The sequence below is a fragment of the Aquarana catesbeiana genome, linkage group LG06, assembly GCF_042186555.1.
Source record: "Aquarana catesbeiana isolate 2022-GZ linkage group LG06, ASM4218655v1, whole genome shotgun sequence".
NCBI lineage: Eukaryota > Metazoa > Chordata > Amphibia > Anura > Ranidae > Aquarana > Aquarana catesbeiana.
In genome coordinates this window covers 245,649,168-245,664,952 of record NC_133329.1, presented here as the reverse complement: position 1 = coordinate 245,664,952, position 15,785 = coordinate 245,649,168, and the positions used below count along the sequence as shown (strand labels likewise).

At 41.5% G+C, this 15,785-nt stretch overlaps 1 protein-coding gene across 2 annotated transcripts in view; it reads right to left on the bottom strand.

Annotated features, from left to right (window-relative positions):
- VPS16 (VPS16 core subunit of CORVET and HOPS complexes) overlaps nucleotides 1–15,785 on the bottom strand; it is a 265,631-nt gene that overhangs the window by 54,244 nt on the left and 195,602 nt on the right. For both annotated transcript variants that reach the window (XM_073633127.1, XM_073633128.1), the window contains one exon: nucleotides 7,123–7,292. In XM_073633127.1, the coding sequence (XP_073489228.1) occupies nucleotides 7,123–7,292 (170 nt within the window). The remainder of the gene's footprint in view (nucleotides 1–7,122; nucleotides 7,293–15,785) is intronic.

Genomic DNA, 15,785 nt, shown 5'->3' with positions numbered 1-15,785 from the left:
ATTGATTTAGGTAGCAAACCCTGCTATATAACCTGACATAGCTGCATTGTCTGTATGCCAAACCTTTGGAGAGTGGACTAAACGGATGTCTAAGGATCCTGCTAAAATCTTTATTGATCCTGTACTTGTAGTGCACTTAGAGCGTATACCTACAGCCCTACACTATTGTGTTTACAGATTAGTCAACATTGTACATCTTGTTTCCTGAATGTGTACCCTGTGGGTGAATTTGCAAAGAACTCTTTGGCCGAAATTCTGGTCTATGAAACGTCAATATAAAAAAACACTTGTTATGCATGCTCTTTGATGGTTAAGGTCTTTTTAAGTCTTTGGGTACTCTCATACAGGACGTCACCTAGGGTAAAGGTACTTATTTGCCTCAGCAAAAGAAGTCTAAGGCACAACCTGGAAATACTCCTTCCCCCTCTGAGGCCAAGAAGGGTTCAATTTGTTATTTCTCAATCTTCAAGACCAGACCCAGGCCAGGGGCCCAGTTCCATCGTAAACCCTAGGCCCCTAAATATCCCATATCAATACAAATAGGAATGGAGTACCATGAACATCTGACACAGGAACCACATCCTAATTAATGTCATAGGAAATAGTGGAAAAAAAAAAAAGGGGGAATAAATTTACTTTTGGGGTGCCCAAGGAATACACAAACAAAATAAGGGGAAATTTACACCACACAAAATGTATTCATACCAAAAAGATTAAAAATGGCTTTTACCAAACAGAACATATAACAAGAACAAAAGCTAACTGCATAGACTTGTCACCTGTATGTGCTGTATATATACAAATAACAAGTGAACTTCCTGTTACAGTAAAAATTGCCCCCAATAGCAGGGACTCATCAGATATGAACGTCTTTCTATTTGTAAATTGATGAGCACCTATACGCGTTTGATAGGGACCACCACCTGCTTCTTTAGAAGAATAAAGAGGAGAAAGAGACACTATGCAGTAAGTACCTGGTTACAATAAAAAAATGATAATGAATATTCACTTAGAGTTTTCAAAGTGGGGGTCATCTGGTGACATTTGGGGACAACTGATCAGAAGCCGTTTCCAAAGACAACAAGCTAAAATGTCACTCTTTGCACCCTCCTAGGTTTATGCTGTCCAGTCTGCCCATGCTCCCTCAGACTAGCAGACTGCCATGAGGCTCCTACAGATCTCTTGAGCCAAATAGCTATTGCCTTTGTTCCAAAAGCAGAAAGGTTTCAGGGTTTTAACTCCAACCTAGTCTCTATTCCAAAATCAAAAGGGGGAAACTGCTCAATATAGGATTTGAAGGCCTAAATAGGTTTTCATTAGAGTCCAAACATTTTGCATGGAACCCACTAGGTCTGATATAGTCTCCCTGTACTATCCTCCATGGACATCAAGAATGCATACTTGCATGTCCCCCGTCTCAAGGCTACTTTTGCTTTGCCGTGGGCACACAATACTACCAGTTTGTGGCCCTCCCATTTGGCCTTCTTTCGTATCCCAAGTATTCACCTAGATACTGGCTGCAGTGCTAGCCTTATAACACTTCAAAGGAATTCCCATTTTAGGACACCTGTATAACCTCCTGTTGAGGGAATAGCTAGCGAAATTCTGTCCCAACAGTGGTGTGGACAGTACAAAGCCTAAAAATGTTTGGTTGAATCCAGATCCTATCTGGGTTTCATCTTAGGCAGAGCTCAGACCACATTTTTCTTCCGCAGGAAGTAAGTCTCCGCTCCCAGACTATAACGCTATAGTCCAGGAGCTGATTCTCCTTGAGAGTTCTGAGCATAAATGGTAGTCTTTTTTGAGGCACCGTTTGCTCGACTCCATTCCAGACCACTACAACAAACGCAACATTTTGTTATGTAGCAACAGATCGGCTCAGTCTCTGGACAAGCCAACTCACCTGTCACTGAACACCAGGTTATCTCTGGCCTGGTGGGTGAGGAATCAAGTTTTGGAGTTGGGAAAAAACATTCCTCCCGCTGTCTGGGAAAATCCTGAAAACAGACTTTAGACTGTTGGGCTGAGGAGGAGTCCTTGACACCAGAGGAACCGCGACTCCCAATCAACCTTCTTAAGCAATTTGGTTGTCCATGCAACACTGGACACCCCCATCTGTAGAGTCATCTGGTCAGAATTCAGTCAGACAACACTACTGCATACATCAAACACCAGGGTGGAACCAAAGTCTTGTCACAGCAAGAGAGCTAAAAAGGATTCTAGCCTGGGCAGAATTCCACATTCCAGGCATGGACAATTTGTAGGCAGACTACCTCAGCTGCCAGTGCCTGGTTCCATAGGACCTGTGCTTGGGTGGCAAATGCCAGGTGTGAACCTTCTGATCCCAAGGTTCAACAGAACTCTGGACAGGTTAATTTCCAGATGCAGAGATCTTCTGGCAGAAGCAGACTCTGTAAGAACAGTACAACCTGATCTTTGCCTTTCCTCCTCAAGATGGAGGGCATACCAGTAATCCTAACTGGGCCAGGCAGATGTGGTACTGCAACCTAATTAAACTTATGGCAGACATCAATAGGCTCCTCTAGATCAGCTGGACCTCCTATCTCAAGAAAGAGTCATCCACCTTCATGGTTGATGGCATTAATGGCATATTTGGAAGTTTACATTGCATAAGTTCTACCATAGCACATAAAATGTTTACTTCACTGGTTGTGAGAAAAGACACTTTCACCCCAGGAAATACTCCATGGGACAAATCCTGACCTTTTCGCAATCAGATCTGGATCAGCATTTGATCTTGAGCACTATTAAGAGGCAAATCTTGGACCTTGCAATCTTATTTCAAAAAGACTGTTATAGCTTCCCATTCATTGCTCAAGACTTTTGAACTGGATGTCTCATGTAGACCCTCCGGTACAAATTTCTGTGACTCCATAGGATTTGAATTTGTTGGTACTTTAGAAATCACTTTTTAAACTATCAGGGATATTTCCCTTTACAATTTTACTCACAAGGTTGTATTCTTTGTCACCATTACCTCTGCGAGGCATGTGTTTGCAATGGCAGCCTTGTCCTGTAAGGAACCTTATCTGGTCCTATGCAAGGACAAGGTAGTATTGCACCCTAAAGCCTCCTTGCTTACAAAGTTAGTTTCGGCCTTTCACTTCAACCAGCACATAGTTCTTCCATGTCTCTGTCTGGTGACAGTACATCAGATGGAAATTTCCCTTCACTGCCTTATTGTAGTTTGTGTTGTGTGTGTTTATCTCTCAGCCACTGTTTATGAGAAATACTGACTCTCTTTTTGTCATTGTTGTTGGTCCCTGTAAAGTGGAAACAGCTTCTCATTCCACTATTTCTCAGTGGTTCAGACCAATCATTCTTCAAGCCTATGGTCTCAAAACAAGATCCCACCTTTTCCAGGCAAGGCACATTTTACTAGGTGTGCGAGTGGTTTTCCTACAATTGCAAGACTGCTGCCTAATCTATTGAATACAAAAAGAATCCAACATGCTCAGATCCTTAAGGAATTGTACTATAACATAGATAAGTGCAATCTAAATGTGCATGGGTGGAAACCAATAGCAACAAATTGGCATGCAAATAGTTAAAGCCCAAAGGTGACTAATCTACCAATCCAACCAAAATATAAATCAAATAACTTGTGATATGATTAGGACACATGTAGCCCTAGCAAAAGGACAGCAGAGTTCTGGGGGTAGAAGGCAATCCCATGCAGCACAGGAGGGATGAGCAGGGATCTCACACAACTGTGAACAGAACAAACAGAAAGGCACAAAGTGAGTCTCTAAGTGCAAAATAGTAATATAGGAACTTTATTGTGAAAGCTAAAACTAAACTATTATACTCACAAGCGGGCATGAAGTCTGAGCATATGTCAATGTGGCTTATCAGGACTGTGGAATGCACATCCCCCAGGCACACTGTCATATGCTGGGACTTCTTGCTCGCTTGTGAGTGCTGATTTTAGCCTTCACAATAAAGTTCCTTTGTTTTACTTTTACTGCACTTAGAGGCTCCCTTTGTGCCTGTCTGTTCTGCCATCTGGTCTATTGTTCACATATTCTCTAAAGCCGGTCATACATGGATTGTAATTCAGCAGGGACAGGCTGAATTTTGAACCATGTATGGGGCAGGCTGGCTGTACAGAAGTCGATCTGCCGTTCGACTTCTGTACAACCAGCCTGTCCGATTCTCCTACTATAGCCAGCAGCATTGATCAGTGTATTTTTAAATAGCAGTTTTCTTGTGGTAACATCTCTCAAACAAATGCCATTTTTAAGCCAAAATGTCTGTACAAGACTAGTTTCGCTTTCCCAAATAAAATGGGAAAATAGAAACTATTATGGAATACTGTATGTGGGCAATGTAAAATATTGGTCAAGTACACATTTTTTTATACAATATCTCACAAAAGTGAGTACACCCCTCACATTTTTGTAAATATTTTATTATATCTCTTCATGTGACAACACTGAAGAAATGACACTTTGCTACAATGTAAAGTAGTGAGTGTACATCTTGTATAACTGTAAATTTTCTGTCCCTTCAAAATAACTCAGACACACAGCCATTAATGTCTAAACCGCTAGCAAAAAAAAAAGTGAGTACACCCCTAAGTGAAAATGTCCAAATTGGGCCCAAATAGCCATTTCCCTCCCTAGTGTCATGTGACTCGTTAGTGTTACAAGGTCTCAGGTGTGAATGGGGAGGAGGTGTGTTAAATTTGGTGTTATCGCTCTCACTCTCTCATACCGGTCACTGGAAGTTCAACATGGCACCCCATGGCAAAGAACTCTCAGGATCTGAAAAAAGAATTGTTTCTCTACATAAAGATGGCCTAGGCCAGTGATGGCGAACCTTGGCACTTTCCATGATGCTCATCTACACTGCAGAGTTCATGAGCATCATGGGAAATGTAGTTCCAAAACATCTGGGGTGCCAAGGTTCGCCATCACTGGCCTAGGCTATAAGAAGATTTCCAAGACCCTGAAACTGATCTGCAGCACTGTGGCCAAGACTATACAGCGTTTTAACGGGACAGGTTCCACTCAGAACAGGCCTCGCCATGGTCGACCAAAGAAGTTGAGTGCACGTGCTCAGCGTCAAATCCAGAGGTTGTCTTTGGGAAATAGCCGTATGAGTGCTGCCAGCATTGCTGCAGAGGTTGAAGGGGTGGGGGGGATCAGCCTGTCAGTGCTCAGACCAAATGTTGAACACTGCATCAAATTGGTCTGTATGGCTTTCGCCCCAGAAGGAAGCCTCTTCTAAAGATGATGCACAAGAAAGCCTGCCAACAGTTTGCTGAAGACAAGCAGACTAAGGACATGAATTACTGGAACCATGTCCTGTGGTCTGATGAGACCAAGATAAACTTATTTGGTTTAGATGGGTCAAGCATGTGTGGCGGCAACCAAGTGAGAAGTACAAAACAAGTGTGTCTTGCCTACAGTCAAGCATGGTGGTGTCATGTTCTGGGGCTGCATGCGTGCTTCCGGCACTGGGGAGCCACAGTTCATTGAGGTAACCATGAATGCCAACATGTACTGTGACACACTGAAGCAGAGCATGATCCCCTCCCTTCGGAGACTGGGCCGCAGGAGGTAGTCCAACATGATAACGACTCCAAACACACCTCCAAGATGACCACTGTCTTGCTAAAGAAGCTGAGGGTAAAGGTGATAGACTGGCCAAGCATGTCTCCAGACCTAAACCCTATTGAGCATCTGTGGGGCATCCTCAAACGGAAGGTAGAAGAGCGCAAGGTCTTTAACGTCCACCAGCTCGGTGATGTCGTCATGGATGAGTGAAAGAGGACTCCAGTGGCAACCTGTGAAGCTCTGGGGAACTCCATGCCCAAGAGGGTCAAGGCAGTGCTGGAAAATAATGGTGGCTACACAAAATATTGAGACTTTGGGCCCAATTTGGACATTTTCACTTATGGGGTGTACTCACATTTGTTGCCAGCGGTTTAGACATTAATTGCTGTGTGTTTAGTTATTTTGAGGGGACAGCAAATTTACAGTTATACAAGCTGTACACTCACTACTTTACATTGTAGCAAAGTGTCAATTCTTCAATGTTGTCACATGAAAAGATATAATAAAATATTTACAAAAATGTGAGGGGTGTACTCACGTTTGAGATACTGTACATATATATATCGTAAATCGACAGCGCTATACCTGTAATAATTTTCTCATAGATACTGATGAAGGTACAAAGCAGAAAGGGGCTACACTCATGTAGGACTGGCTACCAAACTTTCCAAGATAAAAGGTTAGCAGCACAAGCCGATAGGAGGGACTCCAAAAGACTCTGCCAGGGCACAACACTAAAAAGCCCATAACCAAAAGAGGAAGACTGCCAGGACCAGAAAACTTTTTTTCTGCCTGAAGTCTTGTTTGCTATGTAAATCACAAACCAAATGCAATAGAAGATAAGTGACTTTTATGTATCCCTATTGTAAACAGATTAGTGCATTTGCTAGGAAAGGATGGGTAGCGTATGCAGGTGCGTATGTATGCATATTTGTAGCACTCTGTATGCCTTTTATTGTATCCCTATAAATGTAAATAGTTTGCATATGCAGCTATCTTGTTCAGTAAAAGCACATTAATATATCACTGGGTTGTTGCCGTGCCTTTACTGCAGAAATTATGACAAACAGCAAGAATTAGCAAAACAACTGGGGGTTCTCGTCTGGGATTTGCACCAAAATAACTGGGTGCTCTCGCTGTGAGTTGCATTCATTTTTAATTCAATACACTTGGCCAGAACATAGATTTTTTTATTTTGAACTCGGTTAACCACCTTATTAGATATGCACAATGAAATTCACTCATATCTTTTTTTCTCTGGATTTATCTTATGATAGGCAACTTGCCACTACCGTCTGTTTTAGGACAGCGAGATACCATTCATCCCTCTTTAATTTTCCTAGATTGATAAACCTTGTGCATCATTTTTTTTACGTCTATCCTTTTGCATTCATTGAGCTGATAAACTGTATGTTGTATTTTGGTATATCCCCAGGTACATTAGATCCAAGTAGTTTGTACTATGATATTTTGTAAATAATACTAAAAAAAAAAAAAAAACACATGAAAAAAAAAAAAAAAAAAAAAACACTGAAACTACCTTTTTTCAGGAATTTTAAAATCTTTATAAAGCTGTTCAGCTTTTTTCTGCATGTTATCAAGTATCAAGTTGTAGACTGTTTCATGTAAAGAGTAGTTCAGATAAGGCTTATTAAGCTGCTCACGTAGTACACGCTGGATCCTTAGCAATTTAATTTGATCCTCTGTTACCTGTAAAATACAAAGTGTATTTAGCAACAATTATGTGAAAATTACCAGAGAACAGTTAAGTAATGATTATTAGTGTTACTAAAGCAGAATGTAAAGTTAAAGCTGAAGTACAAATAGGGAGCAGCCTTCTCCAAACACCACCTAAAAACAATATCTCCTTACCCTCCTCACCTCCTCTAGCTAATTGCTCTAGTAATTGACAAAATCTGCAAAGTCTTCTTCATGTGCCCACGTCGTTCCATCAGCAGGGTGTCTTGAAGACTCCAACAGTGTGGTGACTTCACTAGGGATTACAACACTGGTGGTGCAGATTTGTTGTGGAGAGTCATGCAACAGTGGATTCCACCAAGTTAAAAGAGAAAGGCTTAAGAATTTTATTTTTAGTTCAATCTTATTTTATTGAAAAAAGTAAACAATATAGTCTTGCATACATGGATACAAACATAAGGTATCATACACAAGTGAGAAGTATGATCTTTCAAATAAAAGAATGTGGTCATAACAGATCAAGAGTCCATAGAAAAGTGATACATTGAAAAACATGACACCTCATTGTATGTGTTATTCATGGGTATAAGGTATTACAACATGAGGAAGTACATTGGAAAACTGTTATTCTGAAACAGAGTATGCTGAAGGGATCGCACTTAGTCACAAATGGATGTGAAAGTTACGGAACGATTGCTCACAGGGCTGTTAAAGGAGCATATACGCAAAGGAAGGAAAGAATGTACATAGCAGGGGGGATAGAGAGATAGGGAATAAGAAAAGAGAAACACTCCATCCAGGCTACAAGGTGTTTGCATCAGAGTTTCCTTCTACCAAACAGATAAACTCTGAGGAGTCCATGCAAAAAAGGAGAAAGGCTGGTGCTATGAAAGTCAGCTAAAACATCATTTTATTGCATGTGAATAGCAGTTAAAAAGAAATCCAATGCGTTTCGGCCACGATTAAAGCCTGACGAACGAAACGCCTTGTTTTTTTGATTAGTGGACTTTCATAGCACCAGCCTTTCTCCTTTTTTGCATGGACTATATGGAGGTTTACAGAGACTTCATAGGCTGAGTGCTGTGTTCTTGAGGCTCACCAGGCATTGCCAAGGAGGTAGTAGCTCGGATGCACCCGTTTCAAAAATCCGAGGAGTAGCGAAACATGAACCACGAAGTCCAGATGATAGAAAACTGCTCGTCCTTACCAGTTTCCCGATCCAACAGACATTCCAGGTCCTCAATATGGTACACTTCAGTAGCCCAGTCCCCCAGGGAAGACATGGTTGTCAATCTCCAGTGTCAGGGAATCACCACTGTGGCCACAGCCAAGAAGTGTCATTTTTTTATGGATTTTTAAAGTTCCGGGAAGCATAGCATGGATAAAAGGGCTACCTCAGGTGAGGGTTGAATAGAGGTCACCATCAGCCTGCAGTGTAATTCAAAGATTCGGTGCCAAAATTTCCTCATAGGAGGCATGGTACCCCTAGATCACAGACGTCACCAACAGGTATCTTGTAATGTCGGGTGTAAGTGGCGTATAATCGAAGGGCATCTGTACCATCTTGTCAGCAATTTGAACCCTTTTTCCTGATTCTTAGTGGCTAGGTAGAGCTTGAGCGTCAAGATAAAACATTTTTTACAATCCGCTAGAGAGATTGAGTGGCGTAATTATATTTTTCACAGGACTGGGTGTAAGGCGGGAGGTCAGGAGATGAAGCAGTGAGCAATAAGGAGTAAAACTGGGAGACCACGCGTGTTGGAGGGTCTGCCTGCAGAAGCATATCCTCGAATCTCGTTGGGTCAGCTAGAATATCTGGAAAAAATGGGAGAGTATGAATGTAGGAAGTTACTTGCTGTCTCTGAAACCACTGCATAGAGTGTCGAGAGAGTGGCCCGGAAGGGGTCTCTGCCGTTAAAGACGGGTCTGCTTGAAGAACTTGGACAAGTCTCCTATGGTCTTTTTCGCCATGGTCCATAACTCTCCTTGTGCAAAGCCGGTGGGAAGGCCGAGGTCCCAAAAAAGGGGTTCATTAGGTCCTAGGGGTTTAGAAAGACTACCTCGGGATATCAAGTGGTCCCAGACTTGGATTGTCTGGTGCGTTAGGTCACTAGGAGGAAACAAGCCCCTATGATAATACCTGGACGAGGTCCACAAGAGGGTGCAGAGATCAATTGGGTTCATGTGGCTCTCTAGTTGAACCCAATAATGGAACCAATCCAGTATTCGAGTAATTACTGCTGCCTTATGATATATTGATGCATCCAGGGCTCCAGCTCCTCCTCAAACTTTTGGGAGCATATATCGTATTCTGGGACGGCCTGCAATCCAGATGAATTTAGAAAACATCTGGCGTAATTTCTGGAAATACTAGGTAGGGATGCAGATAGGGATAGGGATTCGGAATAGGTAGAGGAACTGAGGAAGAACATCCATTTTCAGGGCATTTACCCTACCAAGCCATGAAAGCCGTCTGGACGCATAAGTGGACAAATCTGCCTGGACTCTAAGGAGCAAAGGAGTAAAGTTTCTGGAAAAAAGCTGGGATGTGTCTGCAGGTATTTGAATTCCAAGATACCAGATGGAAGTGGAAACGGTTTTAAAAGAAAACGTGGTTGAAAGTTGTTGCAAAGATATCTCTGGTAATGAAATATTAAGGATTCCTGATTTACTGTTTACTTTGAAATTGCTGACTACCCCGAACATCTGAAACTCCTGTAGAACTGAGGGGAGGGACAAATCGCAGCTCCTAATGTAAGTAGCTCATTGTCCAGAATAGAATAGCTTGTTTTATGTTAGTGGGTACACAGCGGCCTAGGGTGGTATTCGGTTTTGGCAGGGTTTGGTCATGTTTATTTGCCACCTTATATTCAAAGGTTCTTGATTTGTTTGCAATATGTGTAGTCGTTTTATAGTGTAACGAATGAGTCCAAATTTGGATATATTTAAAGCTGATCCCCAGCTTTAGTTTCAGTTTAAATGGCTTGTTCGAGTCAAGCTGGCCCAAACAAACTACTTCCCTTGCTAATGTGTGGCAGGGTGTACTGTATAAACCGTAGCTTATGCTACATACAGTATACAGCACTGTGTTCTGGGTGCAAGACGAGACCTTCCTGTCTCACACCTGGAACAAAATAGCGTTGGTCTGAGAGATGCCCAGCCATTCATAGGCAGCTTTGTATTTTATCAATGAAGAGTCAGAGAGGCGGGCTGATGAGGTCACAATCTTTGACTCAGCCAAACAGAGGAAGTTTTGTATTCAGTAATAGAATACAAAGTTGTCTATGAATGGCCGAGAGCGGGTGTGAGAAAAATAGCTGGCTCAAACAAACTAAACTGAAACTAAAGCTGTGCTATATGGAGTTCCACCATTTCCACTATGTCGTTAAGTCTGGTGTCAGTTTTTATTATTTTGATTCAAAGCAGCATTGCCACAATGCTCTCATCCCATCGCCAGCATCTACTGGAAACTTTGGGTGAAAACTTGTGAGGTATAGATGGGGTTCTTGCAAAGTGCATATTATATCTGTTTTTCTGTGTGCTAACATTCAAAGAGCATTTATGCATTTTATTATTATTATCAGGATCGGATTTCCGTGAGTTTGGTCAGTTAGTGTGTGTATGCAGCAAAAGAATTTGAAGAACCTGAAGAACTGACATGCCATCAGTTTATGTGGGGGCAAAGAAGTTCTGAGACATACCAGGTAAAAAGTCTAGGTTAATTCACATGAGCATAAGGGGACCAGTAACTGATGAAATCAATAAAGATTTAAAACTGGCAAAAAAGCATTTAAAGTAGGGCCCATAGGAAGGTGTTCATGAATCCACAAGTTTGTATTTTGGGTTGGTCCACTGTAGGGACTCCAGAGACTGATGCACAAAAGCCTGTTTCCAGACCAATCCAATCCTTGTGGGTTGAGTGAATGTTCCAATCTACTAGTATTGTGAGTTGGCATCCCCAAAAGTATTCCTTTAGGTGTGGAAGGCCTATGCCTATCACACTTTGTTTTTTTAAAAGAAAGATGTGATACATAGGTTTAGTTTTGGAGTTGTGTGCCACCATATAAATACTCAAAAGATCTTTAGCTAAGACAATGTAAGCTTTGGGTAAATTAAAAGGAACAGCATTGAAAACATAGTAGTTTCAAGAGGGTGTTCATGTTTAAAGCAAAAATGCAACCCGTCTAAAGTTTTCAAGTCTTGTAGAAGGTTTTACAAAAGAGGATAATTACAGGAGTATAACTGCCAGATGGGAAGGGAGTTGTATTCCCAAACAGGTGATCATAGCAGTTTTCTATAAAAAAATGAATGCTTAGCATTATGCGACAGTTGTTGTGGGAAGAAAGATGTTTAATGCAAACGATTTGGTACAGCTGATTTACAGTTAGATTTGACAGGCATTGGTATTCCTCCAGTGCTCTCATCAAGTGGGGGATAATGAGGGTTCTGCTTGAAATAGAAGCAGATTATTCCCAACTAACACATTCCTGGAAATGGCTGTAGATGCAAGTGGGTGATGTAGCGACCGCCGGCTGGAAATCAAAGATATTAAAAGTGGAAAAAATGTCACCAGTGAAATATTAGTCACAACAACTAAGGCCCACGAAGGGGCTGAAACATGTCAACTTTGCTCTGTATTATGTCTTGATGGATTTTAAATATAGATTCTAAGGATTTTTTAACTGTGTTGTACCTTGTACCAGAATTTTATCTGATTTGTGTTATGACCAAGGGGTTTGCCCTCCAGGGGAGCATATCACACTCCTGCAGACCTAAGCCACAAAGTGACTGATGAAACTAGTGTATTTGGAGCTCAGGAAGATGTTAACTAGCAAATATATTAGGCATGCTACCAAATGTTAAAGGGAACTTTTTTTTTTTTTTTTTTTTAATATTGGTCAATTTATTTACATTTTTTTAAAGGAGAAGTATGGGTTTGGCTTTTTTCCCATAATCATACTTACCTAGGTGGATGCAGCATCGGACCGATGCTGAATCTGTCCCCCGACGTCCCTGCACTGAGAACCGAGCCATCCCACACCGCCGATGGCTCGGTTCTCTTGGCTCGCTGAGAGGAGAGCTGCTGACAGTCTATCAGCAGCTCTCCTGCTCTGCTCCTCCATGCCCACTAGAGCACTGAGCTGTGGAGGGGCAGGGAGCGGCCATCTCAGCGGCTTGCTGAGAGGCTGAGACTGCCATCAGTCCAGGCACCTGTCAGATCCAGACTTCTGAAGTCAAGATGACGCGGTGCCTGGACTGATCTTGGTGACGTCAGCTGAGAGCGGACTTCAGACCGCTCTCTGCTGAAAACGGGTCACAGGAGTGCAAAACAAATTGCACTCCTGTGACCCATAGAAGCCCAGCCGAATTAGCTCAGGCTGGACTTCTCCTTTAAGTGTCAAGCTTATAAACTGGTGTTATATAAAAATATACAAAATAGGGAAAATTTTAAATCACACATAAATATTTAATAAAGGGTGTTTCTATGACACATTTTTAATGCATTCTGGGCTTACCTTGTTGCCTACTATGATTGGGGAGGGGAAGGGGTAAGTGTAAATCTACAAGCCCATTCCAAATTAAATTAAAAATACTTACAATAACTTACAAAGCTATCCACAACTTGTCCCCCAGCTACATCACTAACCTAGTCTCAAAACACCAACCAAATCGTTCTCTTCGTTCCTCCCAAGACCTCCTGCTCTTTAGTTTCCTTGTCATCTCTTCCCATGCTCTACTCCAGGACTTCTTTCGAGCCTCTCCCATCCTTTGGAATTCCCTACCCTAATCTGTCTGACCATCTCCTACTCTATCCACTTTTAAACGATCCCTGAAAACTTTTCTCTTCAGAGAAGCCTATCCTGTCTCCGCCTAACAACTGAACTTTTATTTCTCCATTAGCTCATCCCCCCAGTTATTACCTTTTGTACTACTTGACCCTCTTTTAGATCATAAGCTCTAGCGAGCAGGGCTAGATTCCTCCTGTATTGACCTGTATTGTAACTGTACTGTTTGCCCTAACATTGTAAAGCGCTGCACAAACTGATGGCACTATATAAATCCTGTATAATAATAAGCAAATCTCATGAACCCATATTTTATTCACAATAGAAAACAAATCAAATGTTTAAGCTGAGAAAACTTACCAATTTAACCACTTGACCTCCGGAAGGTTTTACCCCTATTCACGATCAGACAATTTTTTTGTAATTCAGCACTGTGATACTTTAACTGGCAATTGTGTGGTCATACAACATTGTACGCAAACTAAATTTATATAATTTTTTTGATCACCACTAGGATTTTTTATTATATAAAACGAAAAAAAAAAAATTGAGAAAAAATAAACTATTTTCTACTTTGTTATAAAGCATATCCAAAAAAATACATAAAATAAAAGTAAATAAAAATGTCTTTATAAATTTAGGCCAAATTGTATTCTGCTACATGTCTGTAAAAATTTAAAAATAAGTCCCAATAAGAGTATATTATCTGCTTTATGTGAGAGTTATAGTGTCTACAAACTTAGGTATATATATATAATATATATATCTATATACACGCTGGAATTTACACAGCTATGACGCTATATTGGTAATGGCAGTGTTCAGCAACTTATAGTGGGACTATGAAAGTGTGGCAGGAAATCTGGCACTAACAGACCCTTGCTGGGAGGATATACTTAGGTAGGCCATAGACGACGCAAATTTCTTTCCTCGCATGATTCCCTCATCAACACAGACAGTGTTGACAGGGGAATCCCTCCTGCCGAGCAATTGTCTTCTCCTGGTGGGGGGGGGGGGGGGGGGGGCATGCCGGGAGCAGACCGTGATTATTGCTAGGGCTATAGCAGCTACTTGCGATAATTGCAAGTGAATCCAGCAGGCTGCTTGTACCCAAGTTGATTGATCAATGAACTATGTACAATCAGCCTGCCAATTAACAGTTCGAATCTCAGCCGGTTCCTGCTGAACCGGACGAGATTTGAACTGTATGGCTGGCCTAACTGACACCAATGACACTAATACAGTGATCAGTTATAATACTGTACAGTCACTGTACTAATGACACTGGATGAGAAAGGGTTAAAATCAAGGGGTAATCAAGGGGTTAACTGTGTACCCAATGAGTGTAATATGTGCTGCTTTTACTAAGAGATCGGGCTGTTGCTCTGTGTACAGAGTCCTGTGTATTTGTAAATACAGGAATCTGTGCTGTGATTGGACACAGCTGATCAGCAGATCTCAGCCATAAATCATTGGCTGACACCTGCTGACAAAACTGTGCTGTCTCCAACCACAGCGCAGGTCAGCAGGGGGCGCCAGCATGCGTGCCCCACACCCAGGAGCAAGCTGACAACGTATATTTACGTTGCGAAGCCTGCAGGTTCCGCATGCTTACAGTAATTCTACGGTGACCGAGTAGCAAGTAGTTAAGAAAAACTAAGGTCCTTTTGAAATTGATGGCAACAACACGCCTCAAAAATGTTGGGACAGGGCAACAAAAAGTTGGCAAAGTAAGTGGTACAAACAAGGAAGAGTTGGAAGAACATTTTGCAACTAATTAGGTTCATTGGCAATAACATGACTGGCTATTAGAAGGGCAGTTGCCGGAGTTTTAGGGAAAGGAATGTTCTCATTCTTGCCTGAGCATATGCTGCTCTAAAAATTGAAAATATCTTTCAGCATTGATGGTGCCTTTCCAGATGTGCAAGGTACCCATTCCATATGCACTAATGCACCCCCATACCATCAGAGATGCAGGATTCTAAACTTAGCGCTGATGACATGCCTGAAGTCAGGAGGATGTGGCGCCTGTCAAATTTAGATTCACCTGACCACAGAATAGTTTTCCACTTTGCAATAGACCATTTTAAATGAGCTTTGGCCCAGAGAAGACAAAGGTGTTTGACACTGCGGCAGACGGACTTGTTGTCCTAAATGGAACACTAGTGTGGTTACCACCACACCTGTAGTCCATTGACACTTCTTCTAAGCTCTCTAACTGAAAGTCGGTATGGACATGTAGCTGGAGAAAGGGTCTGCATGAGTCTGGCATTGCACCCGCAATCCAGTGATTGCCTTTGCAACGCTTTGTAGGCTCAAGACAAAATCCACTTTTTTTTCCTGATAATATATTTATATTTATTTATTTTTTTTGGAAAAAGGTGAAGTTGGCCTTTAAAAATCTATACATTTCATTTAAATGGAACCTTTTTTTGCAAAAATATCTTTACATATCTTAACCATTCTTCATCATTCAACACCCCCAGCAAACATATTTCTAGAGTACATGGCATCTGTCTTTTAATTATTTCTATTTTTTTATTACTCAACTCCAATAACTCATTACCTCTCTACATACCAAATCAAGTGGCAAAAATCTGCCTCATCCTGATAACAACGCAGACACTCTAACATTGACTTTCTACCCATTTTATATAATCGGGTAGGATGAAGATATGTCTGATGTATTATATACAATTGTGTCAACTTATTATTATCT